The following is an 18091-nucleotide window of genomic DNA, read 5'->3' as shown; positions in this document are numbered from 1 at the left end:
GAGGGTATGTCCTTCAATTGGGGAATGGCTGAACAAACTGTGGTATATGCGGGTGATGGAATACTATTGCGCTAAAAGGAATAATAAACTGGAGGAGTTCCAAGCGAACTGGAGAGACCTCCAGGAAGTGATGCAGAGCGAAAGGAGCAGAGCCAGAAGAACATTGTACACAGAGACTGATATACTGTGGTAAAATCGAATGTAATGGGCCTCTGTACTAGCAACAATGCAATGACCCAGGACAGCTCTGAGGGATTTATGGTAAAGAATGCTACCCACATTCAGAGGAAAAACTGCAGGAGAGGAAACATATAAGAAAAGCAACTGCTTGAACGCATGGGTCGGGGTGGACATGATTAGGGATGTGGACTCAAAACTACCACACCAATGCAACCACCAACAATTTGGAAATAGGTCTTGATCAAGGACACATGACAAAACCAGTGGAAATGTGCATCGGCCATGGGTGGGGGGAGTGCGGGGGGTGAAGGGGAAAGTAGGAGCATGAATCATGTAACCATGTTAAAAATGATTATTAATAAATGTTTAAATTTAAAAAAAAAAAAAGAGCTTGGAAGCATTCTAGTTGAAAAGAAAGCAGCACCCACCCCTCCCCAGCCCACTCAGTAGCTGATGATGGAAAAGAGACTGTGGCTTCCCACTGAAGAGCAAGCTTAGAGATCAAACCAAAAAGCAGAGATACCTCACCCTGAGAATAGGGCAGTGGCTGCATCACCTGCCCAGTGGAATTTAGCTCCATACTGCCCCACTTCAGGTCACTATAGCTGCCCACTTGAGTGGCTGATCCTCCAGCAGAAATACTGTGCTTTGCAAAGAACCAGTTCAGTGAATAGAGTCCAGCTGAGCAAAGGAGAAATTTTTAAGAAACTTCATGAAAACTCTCTGGAGTGAGGATGTGTAGTCCTAGAGTGGTAGGTTGCCTTGGCCATGTGTACCCCCTACACATTGTATTTTAAGGTAGTGCCCATTCTTTCCCCCTCTCTTGATTCTGGATTCTGTGTGATCCTGTGTTTGTGATAGAATGTGACCCCGAGGTCTGGAAGAAATATTTTCTAACTGCCCTCCTTGGTATAAACCATTTGAGCATTTACTAAAAATCTGATTAAGGGGAAGCAAATTGATGGGGTCTTGTGAGCTAGCTTTTAGGAGAAGAACCACCCACATAGTGTTGTGAGGAAGATTATTTAGTAATTAATCAAGTATTAAGGTTGGACCTAGAAGGAAGGGCTGGGGAATTCCAAGATGGAATGAAGGAGCAAGGAGTGGCTTGTGCTCTGAGAGACACTCCATTAGTGGTTGGCACAAACTGTTGCTATCCCTGGGAGGTCTCAGACCTGCATCCCAATTCCCTGGGATCCTGAGTGGTGGTAGCATCTAGCAAGTAGACAAGAATTACAGAGCAGCACCAAGTGGAGGAGGAGTTTGGGATCTTGTCGACAGCATCTCAAGCACACTCTCTCTACTTGGATACTTTGGACCACCTTGGCTTTTGGCATCCTGTGATCATCTGTGGATTACTGTGAGAACCTTCAAAGCCACCTTCAGCCCCTTTAGCTGTGCTGGTCAAACCTGGCTGAAACCAGGTTTGAAGCAGCCTTCCCATTTTTGCTTCTTTGAACCCTGCCTGGCCTAGGTCAATTAGAGTTAGTATAGACAAGTCCTCCCCTTGCCCCTGTGTTTTGCCCTTTATGGTATTAAGTGTAGAATCCCCTATCCCACCTTTATAAGTAAATCATAATTAAAACTGTTAAAAAACCCTTTACCTTGCCTGCTGGTTTCAAAGACTCTGGCCAGTTGGCCAACAGCCATTCTTGACAGTTAACAGCAGCTTAGCTGTGTACTCTGGTTGGTTCTGTCTCTCCTTCAACCCAGTGTGTGTGCCCACAAACCATTAGGACACATTTATATCCCTGGTGCCCCATCTTTTTTACAGTTTGTCACTCCCAGATGGGTGGGTGAGAGAGACAGACAGGAAGAGTACTCTTGGGCTGTTAGAAACACACAGGAAGCTGAGGGGATCCAGACATTCTGAGAGGGAGCTCAGCTGTTGGGTGTGAGCTGAAAATTTTCAACCAGTGGTGAGCTGCTCAGAGCTGCTCAGCCCCCACCTCAGGTCATTCATAAAATCTCTGTGGGTAGGCAAAATACTATTAGACCTGGAGTAGCCCCAGAGAAAGGGATCTGAATCATTTTTTTGTGTGTTTTATTTTCTGTTGTTGTGTTTAATTGTACTTGTATTTAATTGATTGTAATTGTACTTGTGATTGTTTGATTGTTATTAGTCAGGAATTGTGGCTAATAATAACACTGATTTTGTGTATGGTTGGTTGGTTTGGGCAATGATGGGAATGATGTTATTTGAAGATTGGATTGATTATGTCCTTTTGACAGTATGGCAAGCAGTTTTGGCTATCCCTTACCTGTGGTTCAAAATCATACCCAGGTATTTTAGGGGGATGATGGATGTTGAAATAGCAAAACCTATTTTAACCATTACCATCCAGGATTTGTTATCTCATATGCCAATTCTGATCCTTACTGGTTATTTTGTGTATAATTTAAGGTGGATGTTCTTCCATATTATGTATTGTGTTAAGATCATAGTGACCTGGTGTTTGAGGGATTCTGAAACTAAGCAGATGTTAAGATTATTACAGATAAAACTAAATAATTTGGAATTGTATATACAAAATGGTAGTGTTTCTGGTCAACCTCTTGGTCCTCCCAATACTGGCAACATGGCTGAATTTTCAAACATAGGTATTGCTGACAAAAGTGTTACATCTAAGGCTGAGTTGGAACACAGAGCACAGAGCAAGGGTGAAAAACCTATTAATCTTTTTCCCCTTCGTGATCTTCCGAGCATATGTGATGATGGCATTTTCCATGTAAAGCAACATATGAGGTTTAGATCTGAAGATGTGGAAAATTTGAAGAGAAAGATATCAAATTTCCATGATGATTCTGGGAAATTTGTTAAGATTTTTAAGGCATTTATAAAAGCCCATGATCCAGACTTTGAAGATTGCTGGTATGTGTTGGGTGAGATCTTGTCACATCACGATAGGGCCAAATTTGTTGAAGAAACCAGGAACACAGAGGGGATGACACCATGGCCAGTAGCCTGGGAGGAACTGGACCTCAATTCAGTTCCCATATACCGAATGTTAAAACAAGCAAGAAAGTCACTTATAAAAATCATGGAGAAAAATGCACGTCATCCAAATTCATGGTCTAAATTTGAGAAAATCAGGCAGACAGCCCAAGAGACCCCAGCAACATTTCTGGATAGGATAATTGAGGCAGCCGAGATGTAGTTACATATGAACATATTGGAGGATACCACCGTGGACCATGTAAAAAGAATTTTTGTTAGGAATTCTGTTCCCCAGATAAAGAAGTTCTTTACAGATAATTATCCTGATTGGGAACATTTGAGCCTGGATGAGTTAAAACAAAAAGCCACATATGTGTTTGCACAGGAGAAAGACAGGGAAAGTGATGAAAAGGATACCATAATTGAAAGCCTTAGGAAGCAGTTAAGGGAGGCAAATTCTAGAGCCAATGAGAAGGAGATAAATGAAATTTAGGCAGTGGCAGCATTAAGGGCAGCAGAGAAGAATAATAATAACAATACTTATAACACCAGTGGTAATGCAAACACGAGGAATCAGAGGCAGCAATCTTGCTATGTTTGTGGCCGGATTGGACATTTTGCAAGGGAGTGTAGATACAGAAAGAGATCATATGGGCAGAGATACAACAATAATAACAATGGATTTAATCGGTTTAATAATAATTATGGATACAGGGGAAATAACTGGAATAATGGTTTTAATTATGGAAATGGCCAGCAAAATGTGTTCCAATGCCAGAATGCATGATGTCAAGGTGCTCAAGCTCCTAATTTGGCAACGATGCAGGCTTATATACGAACAGGAGAATGCCCAAAGTTTAGCCATGTTGTACAGGGGAATGTTAATAATGGTAACATGAATGGAGGGACAGCTTCATTACAAAGGTGTGCCCAAAGTTAAGGAGTGATTGATCAAGGTAATGGGACTAAAGTGATTGTTGATGAAATTGTATGTGTTAAAGATAATGATAATGTAATTGTGAATAATGGAAATGGTGCACTTGGTGTTAATATTGATTTGATTGGTGATAATAAGAATTTAATTAATAATGGTAGTGAGTTGATCAGTGTTAATTTCAATGGAATCAATGATAGTTTAATCAATGTGAATGATAATCTGATGAGAATTAATGATAATTTGAATGGTGTAAATGTTAAATTGTCTGAATTAACTACTGGTAATGGTGTAAAGAGTACTTAAACCAATGTTAATGGTAATTTACCCACTGGTAGTAGTAATTTAACTAGTGTTGGTAATAATTTGATTAAAATTGATGATGGTTTATATGGTGTTGATAATAATTTGATTAGTGTTGTAAATAATTGTGACAAAAAGAGAAATAGTGTTGTAAATGGTGTCAGAAGTTTTAGTAAGTGTGGAATTAAGAAGAATAATAGAAATTATAATTTGATTAAGGATAATTTGATTGTAAATAAGAACAATGATACCAGAATAGAGGTGAAAAGGACCAATGGTTTAAAATCCTGGGAAAATTCTGTAATTCAAGATGATGTTAACTTGGATGGAAAGGAAATAGCTGAGCTTTGTTCTGATGTTACTGTTTTAGCTCCTGTGTTGGAAACTTTCCAACCTCCCAATAGTACTGAACCATACGTGTCTGTGACTATTGGAGATCAGATTTACAACCTTCTTGTTGATACCAGTGTGAGTAAATCAGTTTTGCAAAGCTTTCCTGAGAATTGTAGAACTGTTGGAACAATGGATGTTGTTGGTGCTACAGGTATGACTCAGAAAGTAGCTAAATTGCAACCAAAAATGGTGATACTAGGACCCCTTTCGGTGGAACATGCATTTTTGTGTGTTCCAGAGTGTCCAATGAATCTTTTGGGAAGGGATTTGTTGTGTAAATTAAGGGCTACTATCCAATGTACTGAATCTGGTGATATTTCTTTGCATCTCCCAGAGGAATCTTTGAAGGTCTTTCCATTGCTTTTCTTAGATTCCAGCGGTACAGAGGATGACTTAGGTACTATCTATCCAATTGACCTGAGGATATACCTAAGGATTTGTGGTCAAGATCATCTATAGATGTTGGGTTGTTAAAATCAGCTACTCCAGTCAGGGTGAGGACAAAGGAAGGACCAGTTCCTTGTGTGCCTCAATATCCCTTGACTAAGGAGGCAATAGATGGTATTCATCCAATTATCAAGTCCCTAATCCAACAAGGGATAATAATACCATGCTTTTCTAAGTACAATACGCCAATTTTGCCTATAAAGAAGCCAAAACCAGATGAAAATGGCCAGCCTGTTTACTGATTTATTCAAGATCTAAGAGCGGTAAATGATTATGTCATCAAGACACATCCAGTTGTTCCAAGTCCAGCTGCTATAATTTCTTCCATTCCAAGTCAGGCTAGATATTTCACCATGGTAGATTTATGTTCTGCGTTTTTCTTGATACCAATTCACGAGGATTCTCAAAAGATCTTTGCTTTCACTTGGGAAAAGACCCATGGATGTGGACTCGTCTCCCACAAGGGTATACCGACTCACCTTCCCAGTTCTCTCAAATTCTAAATCGAGATCTAAAAACTATTAAATTTAAGGAGAGTAAATTGGTGCATTTTGTGGATGATATTCTTCTGGCATCCCCAAATGCAAAGGTGTGTCTTAGGGATAGCAAGATTCTTTTGATTGAATTGCATAAATGAGGACATAAAATTTCAAAAGTGAAATTACAATTCATTTTGCCCAGGGTACAATATCTCGGATTCGTGTTGTCAGAGGGTTCCAGAAGTATTACACAAAAGAGGATAGCTGACATACAGAAATTGAGTGCACCTAAAACTAAAAAACAACTTAGAGCTATTCTTGGAACTACTGGTTTCTGTAGACAATGGATTCCTGGATATAGTGGGATCACTAAATGTTTAACAGATCTGACCAGGAATACAGAACCAGAACCTCTGAAACTAAAGCCTGAACATCGATTAGCCTTGGACAAGCTGAAAGAAGCCATTCTATCTGCACCTGCATTAGGAATCCCAGACTATGAGAAACCTTTTCAGCTGTTTGTCAATGAAACAAAGGGTATAGCTTCTGGTGTGTTGACAAAGACTCTTGGACAAAGTTATCGTCCAATTGGGTATTACATCTGTCAATTAGATCCAATAGCTGCCTTGTCTAAGGGGGGTAGCAGCAGCAGCTGTTTTAGTCCAGAAGTCAGCTGATCTAGTTTTGGGATGTCCTTTAACGGTCTATTGTTCATATCAGATAGAAGCACTAATGAGGAAGTTTCGTACTCAAGCATATTCAGACCAACGAATAGGTAAGTATGAAATTATTCTCTTAGGTAGTGAGAACATCCATTTGAAGAGATGTAGCATACTTAATCCAGCTACTCTTCTTCCGGATTTGCCAAAGAATGGTGAGCCATTGCATGAATGTATTGAGGTAGTAGATCTTGTGGATATGCCTAGGATGGATTTAAAAGACACTCCACTCAAAAATCCAGACTGGGTGTTATTCATGGATGGATCATCATATTTATGTAATGGAATCAGATGTACTGGTGCTGCAGTTGTCACAGAATTTGAGACACTGTGGTATGGCTCATTACCTAGTAATCTTAGTGCTCAGGGTGCAGAATTGGTGGCATTGAGGGTAGAAATTCGTGGTATCATTGTTCTCATGTTAAATTAGCACATGGAATAGATAATGAAAATGTAGAGATTTTAATAGTGAAGAAGAAGAAGAGATTGTGTAATTTGAGATCTTCAGTCAATTAGAGTCTGCAGTCAGAAAATTCAGTAAGGAGAGGATCATTCCAGCGGGAGAGGAAGTTTGGATGAAAGAGGATATGGATAAAGAGGATTCAGGATTCAGGATTTATGGACTGCTGAACTTATGAATTGAATTGATAAAAACTTCATTTTCAAGGATTTTCTTAAAGAGAGGATTAATCGTGGACAATTTGGATTGAATGGTTTGGAAGTATTTTGGGTAATGTAAATAGTTTCACTACATACTCATATGCATCCAGCATTGCATATAAAACTATCAAGAGCTTTGATGGAGAAGAGGAGAAGAAGAGGAAAACCAGAGAGGAGAGAAGATTTCCTTGAGGCATGGAACATCATAAGCAGAAAGGAGATCTGCAGGAGATCTGGAGTTTTGGTAGGTATCATGCCTCCATCAGTAACATGTTGCAACACAATATAGCAAAGAAACAACATAACAAATCATATACATACAACACAAACATGTCAGGATATGTTGTGTTCCTTGTGGAATGAAACAATGTATAAATACTAACAAAATTAGAATTAGCTATAGGATAAGTAAGTACTAACAAGAGATAGTTACTAACAAAGATTAGCTAGTTATTTAGGTAGATATAGCTAGACTAATATACTAATATCATAGGGATAGTTTAGAATAATTAAGTGAAATAGATATAGCATTAGATAAGGTTAGAGGATAAGGGACTAATGTACATTACAGTGCAGATACAACAAACATATCAAAATTGCATTACATGAAGAACATATAACATATTATAGATCACATATCACAAATAATGTAAACAGTTGTGTAAATAGTATGTGTATATTGTAAATTGTATTATAGTGTAAGTATTGTATATATGTAAAGGGTGTACATATATATATTTGATATGTACATATTATGTATAAATACATGTATATATGTATATCATGCATGTATATATTGTATGAATGTATCATGTGTATATATGTGTATAAATGTAAATTCTGTGAATACTTTGATATAATTGAGTTGCAAACATTCAAATGTAATTTGCATAAAGGAGTTTGAAGTTTTGTTTTAATTTTGATGTAAAGACTTATGCAATGTTGTGCTAAAATGTATTTTCCAAAATGGTTTGCATTTACTAGTTGGTAGGATATTTCTGTATTAGAATAGGAGTTATGTTTGATGTTTGTTTTGACTTTTGTGTTGATATTTCATATTTGTTGATTTTGTTGGAAATTTTGCATTGTTACTTGTTTTATGCTTTGAACTATGTAACTGCTCAATGTATTTATTCTTTTACCTTTCCTTGTTGAAATCCCTAGTGTAGGGTAGAGTAGGATAGTGTTAATTGAATAGAGTTAGTGTAGGTTGTTTGTTATTTTGGGTTAGAATTTTAGTTTAGTTTATAGTGCACAAATACCAAAATTTTGTTAATTTTGGCTTTGTGCAAAGGGGGGAACTGTTGTGAGGAAGATTATTTAGTAATTAATTAAGTATTAAGGTTGGACCTAACAGGAAGGGCTGGGGAATTCCAAGATGGAATGAAGGAGCAGGAAGTGGCTTGTGCTCTGAGAGAGACTCCATTGGTGGTTGGCACAAACTGTTGCTAGCCCTGGGAGGTCTCAGACCTGCATCCCAATTCCCTGGGATCCTGAGTGGTGGTAGCATCTAGCAAGTAGACAAGAATTACAGAGCAGCACCAAGTGGAGGAGGAGTTTGGGATCTTGTCGACAGCATCTCAAGCACACTCTCTCTACTTGGATACCTTGGACCACCTTGGCTTTTGGCATCCTGTGATCATCTGTGGATTACTGTGAGAACCTTCAAAGCCACCTTCAGCCCCTTTAGCTGTGCTGGTCAAACCTGGCTGAAACCAGGTTTGAAGCAGCCTTCCCAGAGACTCCATTTTTGCTTCTTTGAACCCTGCCTGGCCTAGGTCAATTAGAGTTAGTATAGACAAGTCCTCCCCTTGCCCCTGTGTTTTGCCCTTTATGGTATTAAGTGTAGAATCCCCTATCTCACCTTTATAAGTAAATCATAATTAAAACTGTTAAAAAACCCTTTATCTTGCCTGCTGGTTTCAAAGACTCTGGCCTAGTGGTGAGCTGGGTGACAGTTGGCCAAACAGCCATTCTTGACAGTTAACAGCAGCTTAGCTGTGTACTCTGGTCTCCCTATCCTGGTTGGTTCTGTCTCTCCTTCAGCCCAGTGTGTGTACCCACAAACCATTAGGACACATTTATATCCATGGTGCCCCATCTTTTTTACAATAGTAACCCCTAGACTCCTTGAAGTAGTAACAGCCATCCCATGAGGACCCAATCTGCCAGTGGTAGTATGAGTTGGGTTAGTGAGTCCTAAGTGTAGTGTTATAGATAGTCTTTACATGTTAATTAGAGAAGTACAAAACAAAGAAAGATAACCTTAGACATTATCATTAATAATAGCAATTCCAATTTTTTAAATAAAATCCTGACAAAACTTCTATATTACTATATCCAAAAAAAATTCACTGGAGTCAAATTGGAATTATATCAAATATATAAAGAAATTTCAACATCAAGAAACCAACTAAACAAGCAATCAACAGGGACAGTGATTCAATGCATAGAGTGGTTCAGTCCTGGAGACAGGAGGTCTTGGTTGTAAGAATCAAGCAGGCTTCAGACTGATGCAAACTGTAGGCTCATAGCCTTTAGTGGGGGATGGGTACAGGAGAGACTGTAACAGTTGAGGGTTCTCTCTTAAGATGACACAGAGCCAGCTTGTTCTTACTTGAGGGAGAGGGCCAGTGGCTTTTCCTAAGAGGAATGGATTAATTCTCTCCCAACTTGATGGTTTAGTTGAAAGAGTATTCCCACAAGAGATGATGTTTCTGGATAATGGGTGAGGTCCACAATCAAGGAATTATTGATCAAATCAGGAAAAACCCACACAGCTGACTCCCCAGCCAACTGCCAATCCTGATGGAATATGGAGAATCTCTCAGGGTAAGTCAATTGATTATGGCCCTCTTAACCGAAGGATTCAAACACTATCTGTATTATAGATATAACTCTTTTAATAACAAGGTGAATCAAATGGCGAAGGAGGAGATTGAAAGGAAAGAGGGATAAGAAGGACTCTATAGCTAATTAGTTGAGCTTTGGGGCTGGCTTTACCCTGGCTGGGCAAAAGTCACCCCACACACACACACCCCTTCACAGTTCTTCTTTCCCCTTTCTTATCTATAGTTCTAATATCTAACTAATAAAGTAAATGAGTAAGCTTTAGATGGATTATTGCTATAGTTGATTGAAGGTCTGCAGAGATGATAGTTTGTCTCAACTAACTACCTACAAGATCTTTCAGCAGCTATAGTAGTCTGTTTCAATGAAGATCAGTCTGGAATAGATGTCATATAAGGTTTAAGGGTAAAAGCATAAGGATCTGCTGGTAGGAGGTATTGCTAGGCCTAGGAGTGATTAGTTCACATCACCCTCCTCCCTATTGCCCCCAAAACCCAGTGAGTCCTCTGCTTATGGGGTTCCCCCTTATATACCTTGGTTCCAACTGTCCTCAACTGCCCTTGGCTTCTTGGGGTTCTGAGGAATGCACCCCACTTGGATTAATAGCTTACATGGTTCAAATTTGGCCTCAAATAATTCATTTACCCCAAAATTGCCTAGCTCTTACCATCGTATCAATTCTAAGACAAAAGGTAAAGGTGGTTTTTTTTAATGAAGTGAACAGAACCAGGAAAACAACAAATGCAAATATTACAACAGTGTTAATGGAAAGAACAAGAAAACAACTGAAACTGAATGCTGAATGACCTATACAGAGATTTGAGAATGTGCTTCCCTTTGCAGAGGTGGAAGACTATGAATATGGTTCCTTGGTTAAGGTATTGATTAGTTTTCCCTAACAGTTTGTTTTCCAACAAAAGTGATGTAAAAATAAATGATATATAGGAAATTATTTTTTAATTTTTAAATTTAAAAAATCCCTTACTTTCCATCTTAGAATCAATATTAAGTATGAATTCCAAGGCAAAAGAGTGGTAAGGATTATGCATTGGGAGTTAAGTGACTTGTCCAGGGTCACACAGCTAGGAAGTGTCTGAGGCCAGATCTGACCTGGCGCTCTCAATCCATTGAACCACCTACCTGCCCCTCATAAACAAATAAATAAATATTTTAAAAGAAATTAAGTCTAATTATTATAAAATTTCCCCACCTCTGAGCTAGACAGACTCAATAAAATTATAATAAACATCCGCTTGCCTCATGTAATCCAATCACTTACCATGACGATCATATCCCAGAGCTCTTTCAACAGGCGTACCTCCTTGTGACAGGCTTTAAGTTGTTTATAATCTGGGACTGAGACTTCAAACAAACCAGCTGACTTGGAAAGTTGCTCCATCTGGCTTTCCATAGCTGCAATGCTTTTTTGTTGCTAGAAATAAAAAAAGAATGTTAAGACGACGTTTAAAGGTTTCATAGCTTTCTGAATCCATTTTAGATCAAAGATCAATACTTCACAAATTAATTTGGCTTTGGAGGACTTGGGAGGCTTGAAGTTATAAGAAAGTCCCAGAATAAATAGGATTTTGGGAAAATTTGGAATAAAATAAAGAGAATTAAGGCTACTTCACAATGAAAATATTGTCATATGGTATTTTGATACACAATTTCAAATTTGATATTTTAGAGGTAGAAATTTAGCCAGTATTACATTTTCCCCCCATGGAATTCCTTTCCATATGACAGGGTTCTACAGAATATAATTTTTTGCTGTCTTATTTCCCACATGAAATACTGCTTCTCTTTTTTCTTCTCATGATATTCTAAATTCTTTCCCCAAATAATTCAGACTGATGATAATTTCCACTCTCTTTTAGAACCTCCATTTAAGCTGGCAAAAGCAGAGATTGGAGGGGAAATTTAGATCCATTAATTTGCCTATTTATTCCTGGCTTGGATTAAATAAACAAAATAGGCAAAAAGCAATGCTTGAAATGGCCAAAAGAAATGTTTGAATTACCAAAGGGATTTTGGCTATACATCTTGGCTATCCTTTCTCACTTAACCACATCTCCTTCTTTTTAGTGCCAACTGGGTTACATTTCACTGCCAAAATTTCTCATTGTGGAAGGTAAATAGTAGCAAAAAGCATTGTCTCAATCTACTCCCATTCCATCAGCCTGAAGGTTATAAATTAATGTCCCTTGAGAGAAATAAACATTCCTGGCATAGACAAATTTTGAGCAAACTGTAAGCAAAGTGTATTACTGTCCATGCTAATAGGACCTAAATGTTAATAGTGTGTCCCTGACTTTGGAGGTAAAAAGAGTCAGATCATTTATGGAATCTAATGAGGGTCCTGATCAGTTCCAGAAAAATTTGAGAGAAGGGGGATACCCCAAAAATCCCTTTTCCCCTTCCATAATTCTCTGACCAGAGAGTTCAGATCAGGTCCTCTAGGAATTAAATCTGAATCAGGAGTTATGAAAGGCCCATCCCAATTTAAACACAAATACCCATCAATATGACTTTCATGCAATCCAGTGATGCCAGTGGAATTTCAGGAATTTCACTCATACCCCCAGTGTATTTGTAGGATTTGGAATTGGAAGGGATCCTTAGAGTTTATGTTGTTCTTAACCTTTTTTATGCCAAAGATTCCCCGACTCCTAGATGCACTTTGGAGGTGTGATAATGTCTGTAGACATTTCTTCAGAATAAAATTTAAATCTATGTTCATAATTGAAGGAAATGATATATTTCAGTTAAAATATTATATCCAAGTTCATGTATGCTGCTATATAGTCTTTCCACAGAACCCCAGGTTAAGAATCTTTGATTCTGATCAAACCTCAAATCCAATTCACAGAAAAGGAAACTGAGGCCTAAGGAGGTCAAATGACTTGTGAATGGTCACTTAGCTGCTAATTTTTTTCTTTTCTTTTCTTTTTCTTTTTAAATATTTTTCCATGTTTACATGATTCATTTTCTTTCCCTCCACTCTTCCCTACTCTATCCCAGAGCCAACAAACAATTCCACTGGGTTATACAAATGTTATCACTTGATACCTATTTCCATATCATTCATTTTGCTATAGAGTGATTTTTTTTAAAGCCTAAACCCCAAATCACATATCCATATATACATGTGATAAGTGATATCATATATTTTTCTTTTGCATTTTTATTCCCATAGTTCTTTCTTTCAAGGTGGATAGCATTCTTTTACATAAGTACTTCAGGAGTTGGCTTGTTGAAATTGTAGTAAAGTTGGATTGTTCCACAATGTTTTATTTTCTGTGTATAATGTTTTTCTTATTCTGCTCATTTCACTCTGCATCAGTGCACTGAGGTTCTCTCAGTTCATATGGAAAGCTTCCAGATTCATTAATCTTTACAGCACAATAGTATTATATCACCATCAGACACCACAATTTGTTTAGCCATTCCTCAATCAAGGGACACCCTCTCATTTTCCAATTTTTTTGCCACCACAAAGAGTGTAGCTATGAATATCTTTGTATAAATATTTTTCCTAATTATCTTTTTGGGGTACAAACCCAGAAGTGGTATTGCTGGATCAAAGGGTATGCATTCTTTTAAATCCCTTTGCACATAATTCCAAATTGCCCTCCAGAATGGCTGGATTAATTCACAACTCTACCAGCAATGCATTAGTATCCTGATTTTGCCACATCCCTTCCAACATTTATTATTTTCCTTTACTGTCATATTGGCCAATCTGCTAAGTGTGAGGTGGTACCTCAGCATTGTTTTCATTTGCATTTCTCTAATTATGAGAGATTTAAAACACTTTTTCATGTGATTATTGATAGTTTTGATTTTTTTTTATCTGAAAACTGCCTAACCATGTCATTTGGCCATTTGTCAGTTGGGAAATGGCTTGATATTTTTGTACAATTGACTTAGCTCCTTATAAATTTGAGAGATTGGACCTTTGTTAGAGGTGTTTGTTATAACATTTTTTTCCCCAATTTGTTGCCTCCTTTCTAATTTTGGTTTCATTGGTTTTGTTTGTACAGAAACTTTTTAATTCAATATAATCAAATGATTCATTTTACATTTTGTAATGTTCTCTGTCTTCTGCTTGGTCTTAAATTACTTCCATTCCCATAGATCTAACAGGAATACTATTCTATGCTCACCTAATTTGTTTATGATTTTCCTCTTTATATTTAAGTCATTTACCCATTCTGAATTAATCTTGGTATAGGGTTTAAGATGTTGATCTAAAGCACTTAGCTACTAATTAGGAGAGCCAGGATTTGAATTCAGGTCCTCTAACTACAATTCCAGAGCTCATTATTTTCTTGGGAATGACACAGAAGGTTATGGGATGCTCTCAGAAGTTGGGAGAAGAGGGAAGAAAAAGGAAAGATTTCACTTAGTAGGTTTTCAAGCTAAGTCTATTTCCCAATTTATATATACCCTCATTAACACAGAAATAAATATTCTGGCTCTGAAGTCAGACAAATCTACCTTCACTTGTATAGTTACTAGAATTAAAGCATAAAAGAATGAAAAAAATAATTGTGTCACTTTTCACTGTCATAAGTCATTAGCCAAAGGACCACTACATCTTGACTTTGAATTAAATACCTTATTTAGGGATTTGTAGGGTGAAGGATCCGAAAAAGAAAAGGGGGCCTCTCTTCTGAATGCTTCCCTAAATTCATGCTGCTTCAGCTAGGAGGAAAGAGAAAATATAGACTTTAAATTTCAAACAAATGATAATATGAATTGGGCTGTTGACCAATACATATAATTTGTCATTCCAAATGGAGCAGGATTTGAGAGTTCTGTACTACTTACCAACACTACTCTTACTAAGATAAAGAAACCATAGTATAATCAAAATGCTGAAATTTAGTGGGACTGACAGACCTTAGATTCCAGCATCATAAAAAAACAAACACACACACACACATAACTGGGCTTAACACTTAGTTAATAAGGATAATTAGTTAAAATAGGAAGCTACAAGTGACAAGTGCTTCCACCTCCCTCTGTTTATGCCCAGCCAAACTCCCTACTATTCTTCTGTAATCTCTCTTCAGTTGAAGTTGCCCTGAGAACATTCTGTGATGGTATCTGCACCTGCATGCATTTTGTGAAACTTGCCCTGAGTATTTATAAAGGGCACTTATGGTTCAACTTAACAGGATCTCTCCTATGAGACAAACAGTAGTACCTCAAACTGTTGGCATTTTCTTCTAAGTATATTCACTTCATTGGCCTGCAGGGGAGCCACATTTTGTTTGACTTGAATAGCCATTTTCTTTGTATGGGTCCACTGCTCTGGTAGTTCCTAGAGGAAGTAATGAACAAGGACGATACCTTTAAGATCAGATGAGTTACTTCCCTCCCAACAGACAGGTTTTGTTTTTCTATATTTAATGATAGGAGGCATCTAGATGGCTCAGCGGAAAGTTCTGGGTTTAGAATCAGGAAGACCTTAGACATTTCCTAGCTGTGTGACTCTGGCATTTAAACTCTGATTGCCTGACAAAAGGATACATGGGAAAGGAAATGGCAAAACATTACAGGATCCTTGTCAAGAAAACCTTTTGGATTGCTATGGTCACTGGGGTCATGAAGAGTTGGACATGACTGCACAGCAACAGATCTAAAGATTGGCAGTTAAGTTGTGTAGTGGATAGAACACTGGGCTTGGAATCGGGAAGACTCCTCTTCCTGAGTTCAAATCTAGCCTCAGACACTTACTAGCTGTTCTAGGTAGTCACTTAGCCCTATTTGCCTCAATTTCCTCATCTGTACAATGAACTAAAGAAGGAATGGCAAACCACTCATATCTTTGCCAAGAAAATCCCAAAAGGAAAAAAAAAAGAAAAAAAAACCCAAAAGGGGTCAAGAATAGTCAAGAGACAACTGAAACTTAATGATTATATAAAAAACTCACAAGGAGACTTCCGGTTAAGATGGCGGCAGAGTAAGGCGCAGCACTGCTTGATCTCTCCTAACCGAAGCATACAGGACTCCTCAAGGGGACATAAAAATGAATCCAGATGAACGAAGGGACCACAATAGGGCGCAGCACTGAAGGTACCGTGGAATCAGGGCATTTCCACGTTATAAAGGGGTGAAACAGCTCTCACTAAAACACGAGAGGAAGAAGCCTCTCCCCCACACCCCCACACCACATACAGCCCAGAGGCCAGCGCACAAGAGGTAAAGCAGGTTTGGGGCACCCATTAAGTCACTAGCAGCTCCAGGGCTTGTTCCTGAGAGCAGCAAGACTTAGGACCCCAAGAGGCTAAAGAACACACACGGACTTTCCTGAGCATCTGTGCAGGTGAAAGCATTGCCCTAGGCACAGACTAGGATCTCGAGCCCAGGCTTGGACCTCGAGTGGGGACCCTGTGCAGACGGGAGCATGGCTGTGGAAGCAGCGCCCTGAGACTGCTGAAGGAGCCTCGGGCAGAGGGGCAGACCAGGGACAACCAGGAGGCTCTACCCCAAGAACAAAGAGACCTGAAACCTCGGGAGCTTAGAGAGCTCAGACAGACCCTGAGTGTGAGGTTAAAGCCCAGAAGGCGCTGGGCTAACAATGGCAAGCCAAAATCGGGAAGCTCAGGGGAGAAAGATCATCAGGAAGAAATCTGGAACACTCGACAACTTTTACACAGAGAAAATCCAGACAACAGAGGAGGACAAACAAGAAATCATATCCAAACCTTCCCAAAACAATGAAAACTGGTCACAAGCTATTTAAGAGTTCAAGTCTGAGATGTTGAGAAAGATGGAAAAGATCTGGCAAGAAAAGAACAGTTTAAAGGCAGAATTTCACAATTGGAAAGTAAGGCAAGTCAATTGAACATCAGAAATGACCAGATTGAAAAGGAAAACCAAAAGATTATAACCGAAAACCAGTCCCTAAAGGCTAGAATTGAGCAATTAGAAGCTAATGACCTCTCAAGACAACAAGAACAAATAAAACAAAGTCAAAAGACTGATAAAATAGAAGGAAACATGAAATATCTCAATGAGAGAGTGACAGACCAAGAAAACCAGTCTAAAAGAGACAATTTGAGAATCATTGGTCTTCCAGAAAAACCAGAAATTAATAGAAACTTGGACTCCATACTAAAAGAAATTATTCAACAAAATTGCCCTGAAGTTCTACAACAAGAGGGCAATATAGACATTGAAAGAATCCATAGATCACCCTTTACACTAGACCCAGAAAAGACAACCCCCAGGAATATAATAGCCAAATTCAAGAGCTACCAAATAAAAGAAAAAAATATTACAAGAAGCCAGAAAGAGACAATTCAAATATCAAGGAGCACCAATCAGGATCACACAGGATCTGGCAGCCTCCACGCTAAAAGACCGCAAGGCTTGGAATATGATATTCAGAAAGGCAAGAGAGCTGGGCCTTCAACCATGGATCAACTACCCATTGAAACTGACTATATACTTCCAGGGGAAAGTATGGGCATTCAACAAAATTGAAGATTTCCAAGTATTTGCACAGAAAAGACCAGGACTAAATGAAAAGTTTGATATCCAACCACAAAAATCAAGAGAAACAAGAAAAGGTAAATAAGAAACAGAGGGGAAAGAAAGAAAACTCATAATTTTTTAAATTTGACTCTTTAAGGGCTTCAATAAGATCTAATTATCTGTATTCCTATATGGAGAAATGCTATGTATAATTCTCTGTAATGAACTCTATTCACTATTATAGTATTCACTATTATAGCAATCAGAAGAATAATTCATAGGGAGAGGACAGAATAATAAATGGTCTAAGATGACATGGGGGGTGGGAAAGAGGGGGGTGAATAGTAGGGGACACCAAGAGAAACTTGAGTGAATAAGAAAAATAGGATATTCTATTACACACAAAGAGGGCATGGGAAGGGGAGGGGACAAATACTATAATAAGAAGGAGAGGAAGAGAGCATTAAGAGGTAATATTTAAACCTTACTCTCAGTGTAATCAATCCGGAGAGGGAAGAGTAGCTATATTATCCATTGAGATAAAAAACTCTATCTAACCCTACTGAGAAAGTCAGAAGGGATAAACCAAGGGGAGCAGGGGAATGGGGAGGTCAAAAAAGGGGATAAGAAGGAGGAGGGAATTCATTAGGCCTTTAAAAATAAAAAGAGGGGAATAACAAGGGAGGGGGTAGAAAGGGAA

The 18091-nt window shown here is 38.4% G+C and overlaps 1 protein-coding gene across 1 annotated transcript in view; it reads right to left on the bottom strand.

The window, feature by feature from the left end:
- Positions 1-18091, bottom strand: part of DNAH17 (dynein axonemal heavy chain 17) — a 233897-nt gene that overhangs the window by 155890 nt on the left and 59916 nt on the right. The window contains exons 22-24 of the mRNA XM_044675175.1: positions 15116-15232; positions 14524-14610; positions 11183-11335 (exon numbers count right to left, since the gene is read on the bottom strand). Coding sequence (XP_044531110.1) covers positions 11183-11335; positions 14524-14610; positions 15116-15232 — 357 coding nt within the window. The remainder of the gene's footprint in view (positions 1-11182; positions 11336-14523; positions 14611-15115; positions 15233-18091) is intronic.

The sequence above is a fragment of the Gracilinanus agilis genome, chromosome 4 (genome assembly GCF_016433145.1).
Source record: "Gracilinanus agilis isolate LMUSP501 chromosome 4, AgileGrace, whole genome shotgun sequence".
Classification (NCBI taxonomy): Eukaryota; Metazoa; Chordata; class Mammalia; order Didelphimorphia; family Didelphidae; genus Gracilinanus; species Gracilinanus agilis.
The sequence above is the reverse complement of the archived record's forward strand: the minus strand, read 5'-3'. Positions and strand labels throughout refer to the sequence as shown.